General features: G+C 35.7%; 2 protein-coding genes across 4 annotated transcripts; both read right to left on the bottom strand.

The window, feature by feature from the left end:
- Nucleotides 1-484: 484 nt before the first annotated feature.
- On the bottom strand, nt 485-5,413 carry LOC112706784 (serine/threonine-protein kinase GRIK1). Of its 3 annotated transcripts, XM_025758253.3 has the most exons (13): nt 4,791-5,265; nt 4,362-4,550; nt 3,886-4,243; nt 3,201-3,275; nt 3,064-3,108; nt 2,706-2,780; nt 2,385-2,472; nt 2,137-2,261; nt 1,883-1,978; nt 1,535-1,601; nt 1,333-1,448; nt 963-1,041; nt 485-849 (listed from the first exon to the last, which is right to left on the bottom strand). In XM_025758253.3, exons 3-13 carry the CDS (start codon nt 4,165-4,167, stop codon nt 713-715), a joined length of 1,185 nt encoding a protein of 394 aa, XP_025614038.1. In that variant the 5' UTR covers nt 4,168-4,243; nt 4,362-4,550; nt 4,791-5,265; the 3' UTR covers nt 485-712. The 3 variants fall into 3 exon arrangements, with proteins under 3 accessions (XP_025614038.1, XP_072057079.1, XP_029144271.1); XM_072200978.1 differs by having other exon boundaries at nt 3,886-4,550; nt 4,791-5,413; XM_029288438.2 differs by lacking the exon at nt 3,886-4,243 and having other exon boundaries at nt 4,791-5,276.
- Nucleotides 5,414-5,713: 300 nt separating this feature from the next.
- LOC112706783 (beta-galactosidase 8) lies at nt 5,714-11,055 on the bottom strand. The gene is made up of 17 exons (XM_025758252.3): nt 10,243-11,055; nt 10,066-10,161; nt 9,558-9,670; nt 9,323-9,482; nt 9,096-9,239; nt 8,905-8,993; nt 8,720-8,825; nt 8,543-8,630; nt 8,317-8,435; nt 8,074-8,235; nt 7,763-7,962; nt 7,583-7,677; nt 7,283-7,395; nt 6,928-7,143; nt 6,637-6,848; nt 6,225-6,561; nt 5,714-6,129 (listed from the first exon to the last, which is right to left on the bottom strand). The coding sequence occupies exons 1-17, from the start codon at nt 10,459-10,461 to the stop codon at nt 6,022-6,024; spliced, it is 2,577 nt and encodes an 858-aa protein (XP_025614037.1). The 5' UTR covers nt 10,462-11,055; the 3' UTR covers nt 5,714-6,021.
- Nucleotides 11,056-11,583: the final 528 nt, after the last annotated feature.

The following is an 11,583-nucleotide window of genomic DNA, read 5'->3' as shown; positions in this document are numbered from 1 at the left end:
GTAGTAAGAAAAGAGAAAGTGTTTTAAAAAGTGAAAGGCTTTAAAAGAATGTGAGTGATAAAAATTAAAAAGAAATAATTAGATTATAAGAATATTTTAAACATTTTAAGTTTAAAGTGAAATTCTAATGAAATGAAATTTTAAATCAGATCTATTTGAGTCGGAATTAATTGAGAAAAAACAATAGAATTGAATTAAATTCCATCTAATCTAATTTAATTATTTTTGTTTCAAACACTGGGATTGAATTCCAAAGAGTTTCAAAACAACCTGTAAGTGAAACAAAACACCCTGTAAGTGAAACTTTGATGTGCAACGAATTAATCCTTGTCTTATTAAATTGTCCTGTTGAATTGAAAACTGCCGTCGAAAAAAAAAAGGACCATATTAGAAAAGCTTTGTAAATTTGATAATCAAAATCAAAGTTGAAGTTTCGTGTGGATTGTTTGGATCACTATATATAGGTCTTTTTGAGTATAATAAGTGTCCATAAAAACCAATCACTTCCAATAAACAATTAATTAATTATGTACCAAAGCAGAAGGATTAGCTACTTAAAATTACAAGGATTCCTTGGAAACTTGCTCTGCTCTATAACAAAAAGTTCATGCATGTTGTCCAAAGGGTATACTAGCACATATATTGGCCTTTTCACAGTACAAAAAGAAAATCCTATCTTTCTGTGAAGGCAAAAGCATAGTGGTCCTATCTTCTAAGGGTGGTGTTGTTCTTGTTCCACCACAAGCCTCTTCTGTTTGCACCAACACAAGTATTCACTGATGGGCCCATCATCTCCAATAACCCAGCTATGCTCTGCAACTTCATTCAATGTCATCCTTGCTTTTGGATCTGCCACACAACCACACAATTTTAATTGAAATAGGATATTATTTAGTTCTCTTTAAACAGGTTTAAAACCCCCCAAAAGGAATTTAACACAAATGATGCATGATCATGTGTACCTTTGCAGAGTAGTCCTTCAATCAAGTTCTTTAATTGTGGGTTAATGTCATCCGGGAGTACTAATGGATTATTGACTATCTGGATGAAGAAAACAATATGCTGAGATCCTATAGTATATGATGAAAACATGAAGCATGAAATATCTAACTATCTACTTTACATTGAATTCTTTAAAAAAGTTGGATTAGCGCCTATTAATCCACTTCGGTATGTAATAATGAGAGGGGATTCTCTTCATGTCAAAATTCCCTCTATGCTTTTATGTTCTAGTTCCTGATTAACGGCAAACATTTGCCTACAATAAGAGCATGTGGAATTTTGAAATGAGAGGATCTATTCACGTGGCTAATAATGAAAAATAATTCGTACTTTTTCATATGTATCTGGAAGCGTTTTTCCGAGAAATGGGTATTCACCCATTATCATACAGTACAAAGTAACTCCAACTGCCCATGTGTCTGAAGCTTTACCATGATATGTACCGCCTACATTAAATTATCACGACATAACTGCAATGAGATCATATGCTTCCATAGTGTTAAGTATATTACAAGCTCGAAAGTAAACTAACCTACACAACATTCTGGTGCAGAGAAAACAGGCGTGCCAGGTGATCGATAAAGTATATCATTATTGTCCTGCATGGTGAAACCAAGTACAAGTTTCAATATTACTTTCTAGGGTATCCAACAACCATGTAATGTCACCAATATATGACTGATTAGTCGTTTTGAGTTCATATGTACTGCCCCCCAGATAAGCATAATTCTTACATTATAACTCCCGATATTTTTGCTAGAAGAAAATTTAAGTATCAAAGTCACTTTTCACACATTATGTAATGTCCAAGACTTGTAAACTTCTCAGCTTTCATATCATTCAACCATCGTAATTCTTTAAGCTCAGTAATTTACATTACCTCAAAAGCCTGGCTGACACTGAAATCCCCTATCTTGACTTTACCCTCACGAGTAATCAACAAATTATCGGGTTTGATGTCCAAATGTATTATATTCTGTTTTTCACACACAAAAAAAGGGTAAACAATCATCATACTAACATAGTCTTCCAAACCGAAGTAGCAAAAAATGTACAAGTAAAAGAGAGGAACAGAGGGGAACAGGGGGGAGTTGAGTCAAAATAAACCAAAAAAGATTTGTTGAGAGATCATACATGATCATGAAGATATCTTAATCCAGATACTATATCACGCAAGTATTTCCTAACAGTGTCTTCCACCAAGGCACAACCACGACCTGAACCCTCACAAAACCATTTGCCCTCCACATATTCTAGCACTGCATAGGAAAAGAATAGCAATTAAACACACAATGTTAACAAGTTCTTATTTTCAAGCTTAAGGCTCAAATATGAAAGAAAATTTCAGATAACAAAAGCAAAAGGAAAATAGTCATGAGTACCCATGTAGAAGCAATCTGATTCTGGGTCATCAATCACCTCAATGAGATTGACTATATTAGGATGTTCCACCATTTTCATAATAAGTACCTGGAAATAATGAATATGAACATTTTAACTTACTGCAGGACAGTAAAGAAAAGCTGTAACAATCAAGTCATTGGATGTAACAAACCAGAAATTCACAATCATGGATAAAACGTACACAAAATTGTGGGAAAAGGGGGGAAATTGTTAATATAAAAGGTAAAGCATTTGCAAAAGAAAAGCTATATATTTTCTAAAACTGACTATATGAATGCTTCTTCTGTATAAAAATGTACCTCACGCAGAACGTCAGACATGGCGGTTTCAGAGCCTGCAACTCGAAGCTTCAGCAAATGGGACTTATGAAAGGACTGCAGTTCAAAAAGATTCAACCTCAATAAATGAGAAACTATGCTCTTATCTTGATAATACTATTGTACATATGCACATGGCAGTGAGCCTTTGGTTGTTGCATAAGTTCTTCTATTCTCCTAATAAAAGAGTCTGGAATTTCAGAGTCAAACTAGCTAGTGTAGCTAACTATCTACAACACACTACCCTCTACAATGACCAGTTCCCATTTCCTCCTAAAAGAATCAGCTATATTTGTTACCATGAAATAATCTGCCAGCCCATACCAAAGGGTATCCTTACCTTAATTGCATAATGCTTTCCATCTACAATACTTCGATATAGAACCTGCAATATTTACAATGGAAAGGCTCAGAAAAGCTGTATTGAACTATTGACTGAGAACATAAAAATCAAAATTCCACAAACACCACACTTACCACTTTGCCATAACTACCTGAACCAATCCTGTACTCCCGAACATACTCATTGATCATTTTGTTCCCATCTTCATCCTGAAAGGACAATATAATTAGAATAAAGCAATTGACATAAACTGGCAAAAGAGACATGCAATACAATTGAGAAATCAAATAACTAACCATATTTCAGACAGGTTTGGACAAAGACAAATAACATGCAATTCAACTCCATGAATAATGGACAGGATATAAAACTGTTACTCTGAAAATCTAAGAAACATAGAACAAACAACAAACAAAACTAAGAAGAAAGAAACTACCAACAAAGAAGATGCCAACAACAACAACAAAGCCGTGCCCTAGTAGGTGGGGTTGGCTATATGGATCAAACAACATCATTTTATCAAGAAAGGAATTACTCAAAAGGGTTACAAAGTTTCAACCTCAGCTTAATATCAAGACTACCAAGTGGTAAAAATAGTATAAAAAAAAATTCTTTATTTGTCATGTGTCACTTCATCAAAGATTGATAAGAATTCTTTTACTTAAAAAGATCAGATAAATTTTGCGTGAACACATGTTTCAGCATTATTGAACTCAACCATTCACTAGCACACTTAGTCTTGAAGATGCTTGACTATACGTTGAAAGCAACATTACAGAAAAAACTAAAAAGGAAGCTATCCACACAATTATGAATCACCTCTTCACGAACAAGTTTGTTGGTCTCCTTGACAGGAACCCGCCTACAAGCCATGTCCTTCTCTGCTCTCAAGTTCAAAATTTCCTCCGATCGGTTGGCTCGAGGCTGGCTGTCACTTTCATCTCCACTGGTGGTGTTACTAGTAAACTCACCACTATATGAGAAATCATCTTCTGTTTCTCCACGCAACAGTCCCCGTGAGAAAATTTTTTTTACACTTTGCTTAGCCCTTTCATTTTTTCCTTTCTTGATTATCCCAAAACAATTACAGAAACTGATCATTTTGCAAACTACAGCACTCACCAATCTAAATACACAGCACTAATCTGATTCACCTCAAACGGCCAAAGCACATATCCTAATAAGTATGATTTCATCAAACAGTTTAAGGCTAAATCAGATTGCCAGATTTCATGGATCAGAGCACAAAATAAGATTGTACTCGCTACTTTAATGATTTAATAAGAAGATAGTACCTGATACGAAAGAAAAAGAAGGGCTTCAAGCCCTGCTTAACACTGTTATTCTAAAGGATGCCATTCAGCTAGATGAAGTAAACAGGAAGAGAAACTTAACCCACTACGTTTCACACCCAACATTGCTTGAACTCCAGTTTATAAGCTCAGCCCAGTACTCACCAATGCAAAATTCGTTGACCTTTTACCCTGAAAGGAAACAGAGGAAAATCAACAAACTAATAAAAAAAGAGACCCCTCAAAAAGAAAGACATAAGAATAGCCACCCCATCAATAAAATACTCTAAAACTTATCTGAATCTTTGAGGGGGGAAAAAAGAGACAAAATCGCATACAGAATATAGAACTTTCAGGAGGGGAAACGACAGTGACAGACAACACAATATTATATTATTATTATAATAATAACAAATAGATACAACAAGGTACCTCTTTTTCCTCGAGGAGGACGAAAACGTGCGAGAACCCTTTGCTTGCAACTTCAAAAGACTAAACTTTCGGCAGTTAGTTGGTTTTGGGGGAGCCAAATTTGGGAACCCTAGCTCCAAATTTGATCGAGTAGCTCCAGTAATTCAAGAAGCGAATTGAAGGAAACAATCTCAGCTGCAATTACATTGCAATTGTGAATGGGATGACAAAGCTGAAAGCTTCAGATTCGAGAAGTTGTCGCAATTCGAATGCGGGGAATTTTTTTAAAATATAAGATTAAAAAAAAAAACCCTAGATCGAATAAATCATTGTGGGGAGTGGGGGAACGGAAAGTGAGAATAATAAAAAGTTGGGGGTGTAAGTGATAAAAAGGAGAGATTTAGTGGGGGGAATAGAAAATTAGAAAATTAGAAAGAATGGAACAACGGCAACACAGTTTGGCCATTTTACACATTACACCACTTTCGGTTGTTTTCGTTTGTCATCAAACTACCAACATGGCAACATAACTGAAAAACAAAATTAGATTTTTTTTATATTTTTTTACGGTAAAAAACAAAATTAGAACGCAACCCTAAATATTATTCAATGTGAAGAAAATAAATAGTCGTCTTTTCTGACCCTGGCGTGTCGCAAGTTGGAAGATTTGTAAGATTTTTCGTGGTTCAATAAAGAAAAGAAGGTTACTTACCAAACATGAATAAGGTGATGCAAGCAATTTTGGTTTGGGTAAGACTTGGCAACATGACATACAACTAGAAACCTAATACTAGATATTTTTTCTTTTTGGTAGATAAATGTTTAATCAGATTACCTATAAAAAATTTCTATTTGCGTACCAAAATTAATCATCAAATTAACTATTATATATAAATGACTGATTTTTATTGTACACATGATTTCTTGATAATAGTATAAGAGAGTTAAAAGGAAACTTCAAATGCTTCTTAAATTTTCCAATTAAGTAAAATTTTTCCGCATACAATTACTTTCAATTAAGGAAGTGAGACTTTGGAAGAGTTATTTATAATCACGTATCTTGCATCATTGAAAGACTTTCCTTCTTTTCCATGCAAGTGGGACTATACTAATCTTCTATTTTTGGCAATTATTTCCAGGCTTACCACAATAATACAATCTTACATTGCTCTTAGCATGAAGCACCATTAGGCATTAATGCATTATGCATTAACCAATACTCCATCAATCCAAGATGGTAAAAAATGTCTTTTTAAGTACAAGTTGCTTCAACTGCTAAACTCTTTGCCACTCCCTTACAAGGATCTCCAAATGTATCAGTTGATACTCCAACACTACAACTACTTGATCCAATGCAGGCCTGTTAGTTAAAACCTCATTTGAGTTAGTTTAAAGAAAACTGAAAAGGGAATACATAAATAAAAGCATAGTAGTAACTTGGAGATAAAGTAACACCTTCTGCACAATGGGCATGGCCTTATTGCTGCTGCAGCGTCCGTGGTAGTAGTCGCCACAAGTTCCTAAAGGCGTTCCATAGCTTGCGAATTTGACGGAAGAGATGACTTGATCTTGATGAGGACACTTGAGTGACAGCACAGGCCCTACTTTCTTACCTGATTTCGTGTCCGAGTTCCACATTTCTACTGGTGGCAAGTGAGAATCTGATATGTGTGCACACAAGCTAGCTACCTGTTTGGTACCAAACGAAATCTTTGTCGGATCGCCGCCACTTTCCTCAAACAATACAAGAATGTTGCCATCTGGTTTCAGCCACGAGCGCGGCACATGGTATCTGCAGCAAGAGTAGTGTTTATCAGAAAGTTAGGATTACTTTCAACTCTTCTCATTAACTATATCCAACACTTACAATGTCTGCGATGGTTTTCCACAATTTGTCTGACATTTGGTTGAAGTATAAGGCCCTCTATAATTGCATGAGTCAGAGCAAACGCCATTCGGAGCAGCACTAGTAGGCCAGTAGCGGCCAATGCTCTGTCCATTAACCCAAGCCTCGCCTTTTCCCATTCCGGTGAAGTCAATTGCAACCGGATTACTTCCAGATGGAACAGCAAAATTCGTCTAATCCAACATGTGCTATATTAGTTAGTAGCAAGTATAGAGGTAGAAAACTCAGCAGTGTGAAGAAACAAAATGTTACCTTGTACCAAATGAATGGTTGGTTCTTAGGCAAGGTAGATTGCGAGTTCCACTGTCCGGAACTTCCACTAGATAGACCTAAATCTTCACCTTTGAGGCCAACCTGATAAGTCCACTTCTGAGAAGAGAGATCAACAGTGTTGCCATTCTTCAAACCTTTCAATATAACTGGACCAGTGATTCCGGCTCCCCATATGTCGAAAAAAGATCCATAGTTCTGATGTGTAAAAGGTTCAAATTAGCTGATCAAGCCTAATGATTTATGGTGAAGCCTAAAATCATAACACTTAATTGCATGCTATAGACTAAATCATAATTTGCCTGCTGTAAATGTTATATTATCGCATAAAATGAACCTGAAGTCCGACAGTCAAACTAAGAAGATCAATTGTGTTCTTCCCAGCCACAAGAGTGATGGGGATATCCACATTGAGTGCGTGCTTGTTACTATTGATTCCTTGGCTGCTCCCTGAAATGTTTTGAACAATATCTGATATAATCATATGATTAAATTATTCTAAGAAAAACTTAGTTGAAAGAATGAATTCTCCAAATGCTTTGCAAACTTAAATGGATAGAGAGGAAGAAAATGCACAGATGCAGGGTTATCCTTATCCAGAAATATCATCAATTGTCATTGCTTAAATTTTAGTTACCTGCGAGCTTCCCATTGATGAAAGCATGAAGTGCATGGCCAAGGGACTCAACATGAAGGACAGCTTGAGAACCAGCATCATCTTGAAGATCAACACTTTAAAAGCACAAGAAAAAATGTTGTCAAGGAGCACAGAAATTTTCGGTAAGAGGAAAGATCTTTGAACCATGGAGGCCTATACCTTAGTGAGTACCACAAGTAGTCACTTCTATCAGCTGTTGTATTTATTTGCTCAACTAATCCAATTTTAGCGAATGAATCTGCCTTCGAAATACCAACCGGTTCGCTAATCCAGCTCCATCCTGAAGTAGATGCTTCTAAAGAAGTGTCTGCTTTTGAGGATTCAGTTGTGAAGCTTGAAATCATAGATGCAGAATTAATCTGTCAAACAAGATGTTATTTTCTTACATGCTACGCAACACTTTGACATCATGAACCATCCATCACTGAAGCCACATAAACATGAGAGTGAGTGTAGTTGATGAAACAAACCTTTGCAGTATTGAGCACTACATTCTTGCAGTCTGGTAAGATGCTCACAGACCAGGCTGGCAACTGATAAGAGTTGCCATTGAACTTTACTGTTGCATCGGAATTATCATTATCGTTGGCAAGGAACGCAGCACATTTATCTCCTGTTTTGTAAACTGCAACCTATAAATTTAAAGGAACTCATTATGTAGAGATTATTCTTTTGTAGAACATACAACATACCTTATGCAAATCATGTTATACCTCTAGTTTTGGACCAGGAGATGAAATTGTTGGATCAGTAGCTATCAATGCTTCTTCACAAAGCTTTATGGCCTTATGCAGATCTTTAAGGTGGCCCCACTTAGGCTGCCTAATAATTCCTGCAGCATAATCATAGATATTAAAAATCACAGACATGCACACAGAACATTGCTTAGTGTAATTATTCTGCATGGAATTCAGTTCATATATCTGCTTGAGAGCATACCATACTCATCAATTGGTGCATCATAATCATAACTTGTGGCAATGAAAGGTCCACCACTTGTGCGGTCAAAGTTGGTTCCTCCATGATACTGTTTTCAAATCATGCAATGAAAAAAGTTGCAGAGTTATTACTAGTTATGGTTAATGAAAAAACAAAGCATTGATAAGATTGCTTTACCATATAATAATTCTGAAATGTTCCACCTCTCTGGAAAAAGCGAGCTACAGCGAATGCGATATCTTCCACAGGTCTACGAGGAGTAGCACCACCAAATGAAAGAAACCTGCAATTCCAAAATATTGATAGAAATATATACATGTCACTGAAATAACTAATTGTTTCATATAGAAAATGATGCTAACCATCCAGTCCAATTCTCAGTCCACATTTTTGGTTTTTTGTTAGAGTTTGGTGTGAATTGATCACAGTAAAATCCGTTGCATGTATTGATCTGCAAGCATATAGATTCGAAATCAAGTGAGATCAATGTAGACAGATAATCTTGTAAAACATAAAGCACAAACACTTAGACATTCGAAAGGAGCGAACTTACAATCGGATCAGGAGCATCTGCTTGCTGGCACATGACCCAGGGAACACCAGTATCAAGGGATGTAGCCATTGATGCTGCCCAGTTGATGTATGATTTACCTGCTGCGCCATAAGGCCCATCAATGTTTCCATACTCGTTCTCAATCTGGCATTAGAAAGTAACCATATTCTTAATAACAAATATACACATTGCTGTAAAGAAAGTAACATTACATTAAAACCTGGTACCTGAGATAAAATAATAGGTCCTCCTTGTGAAGCATAGAGCTTTTCTTGCTTCATGATATCCACAATCTTGGCCGTGAATCGCTTCATTTCTGCCTTGAATGGTTCGTTGTTGGTTCGGAATTTAATTCCCGGAATAAAGTGCAGCCAAAGAGGAAAACCACTGTTGAGAAGTTAAGGTCAGGTATCAGAAATTGAAAGCCTAAGGAGAAGAGAAAGAACACAGAGAAAACTTTACCCATAATTCCATTCAGCACAGACATATGGACCAATCCGAAGATGCACGTATAGACCGGCGGCGGCTACTGCCTTAACAAACCTCACCAAATCGTTCCTGCCCTCAAAATTATACTGCCAAGAACAACAACATTCATTGGAACATTTGGTGTCACCAATTATTGTCTTTCTGTGCCAAATTCATACCATCATCATTATTATTATTATTGAAAACATGTTAAGGATGCCATAGAGAAGTGAAAGAGTGTTCAGCACTTCACACTTTTATCTATCATGTTTTAGTTTATATCAACTTGACTATGAAATAAACAAAGCAAAAAGAAAGGATAGTAGCAATTCAGCTGATAGTAGCATGTGGATTTATTCCTATTTCAACTTCTAATACAAGATAAAAGCTTCCATTATTTAAATTCAAATATGTCACACTGCAATGCAGATAAAAATAAAAAATAATAAAAAAATGAAAAATGGTAAAGTTAAGAAAACAGAACAGAAGAGAAGAACCAAACCTGGCCTCTAACTGGCTCATGTTGATTCCAGAAAACATAGGTCTCAATAACATCCAATCCTCCATCTTTGGATTTCTGAATAAGGTCTGGCCACATCTGGAACCAAAATTAAAAAAATTAAAAAACTAGAAAGTAACAAAGAAACATTGATATGAAGATAGAGAAAGAGAGGGGCACCTCTGGAGTACTTCGAGGGTAATGAATAGAACCAGATATCAACACACGGCGTTTTCCATCGATGAGCAATGCTCTGTGATCATAGTCCACCGTTGCACACAACAATGTGGTGGCATAAATGCCCATAACCCAAACCAAAACCAAAACTATCTGGTTCCTCCTCATGGCGCCTCTTGTTAGAACAAAACACAATCTTGCTTTGGCTTTCAATCTGTACATGCATGTGAAAATGCTAATGCCGTTTGATTTTGCCGCTTTGTGAAAGAGAGGAGGGAAGGGAATCAAACAGATCCAAATGCATGTTACTTAATTAACAACACTTAACACAGTTAAGGAAAGACTTGACAGCCGTTTATATTAAACTGTTTATGTTACTAATTTAAAAGGTTTTGGTTCTGTCGGTGAGACTGATTAGCCTAACAAGAAAACAAAGAAGGAAGAAGACAAACACTTAACTTAGCTTAATTTTTCTGACACATTTATGAGCTCATTTTTCTCACACACACATGTGTCTTTGCTGCTCAAAGAAAATGGGGTATGACACATGGATTGAGAGTGAGATAGGCAATCATTGAGGGGTTTTGGAACACAGTAATGTGAACCCAGCAAAAAGGAAAAACAAGGCTATAAAGCTAGTGAAGCTGAGAAAAGAGAACGCTTTAGGTACAAGACAGGTGTAACACTATAATAACATGTTGCAAGAGATAATGTAATGTTTCATCATATAACATGATTTTTTAAAGAGTCAATAATTATGCATAAATAAAAGATAGAAACTTAGATACACAATTTAATTATGATCTTCGTATGAATAAAAATATAATTGGAATTGATTTGTTAAATGGGTAAGTGGCAAAAGTGGAAATGTATGTGATAGAAAGTCAGCCAACTACTTTGATGGTGTGGGTACTAAATGCTGCTGCATCACTTCACCGGCATTGCCTTCTCTCCCAACATTGTAATCTTTTTTTCAAACTCAATTGCTCCCTTCCATGGATAATTTGTTCATTATTATTTATGAATTTAATTTTAATACATTGTTAGTATAAAATAATTTTATATATACATACTAAATAAATGATTATGTAAAAAATAAATATAATTGTTTTACACTGTGACTGAATTAAAATGAATGTGAAAACTTAGATGTAATAGATTTTACGTGAAGTTGATAACTGAGAACTGTTAGATAATTTGACTAATTTATGGTTCTCAACTATCAACTTCACATAAAATCGATTAGACTTGAGTTTTTACCCAAAATTAAACCTATTATTTATATAAAAATATTTAATTAACTGTCACGAGTCAAATAATCTGTAATCACGTAATTCTCCGCGC

This window comes from Arachis hypogaea, chromosome 8 (genome assembly GCF_003086295.3).
Source record: "Arachis hypogaea cultivar Tifrunner chromosome 8, arahy.Tifrunner.gnm2.J5K5, whole genome shotgun sequence".
Classification (NCBI taxonomy): Eukaryota; Viridiplantae; Streptophyta; class Magnoliopsida; order Fabales; family Fabaceae; genus Arachis; species Arachis hypogaea.
This window is presented reverse-complemented; position numbering and strand designations above follow the sequence as displayed.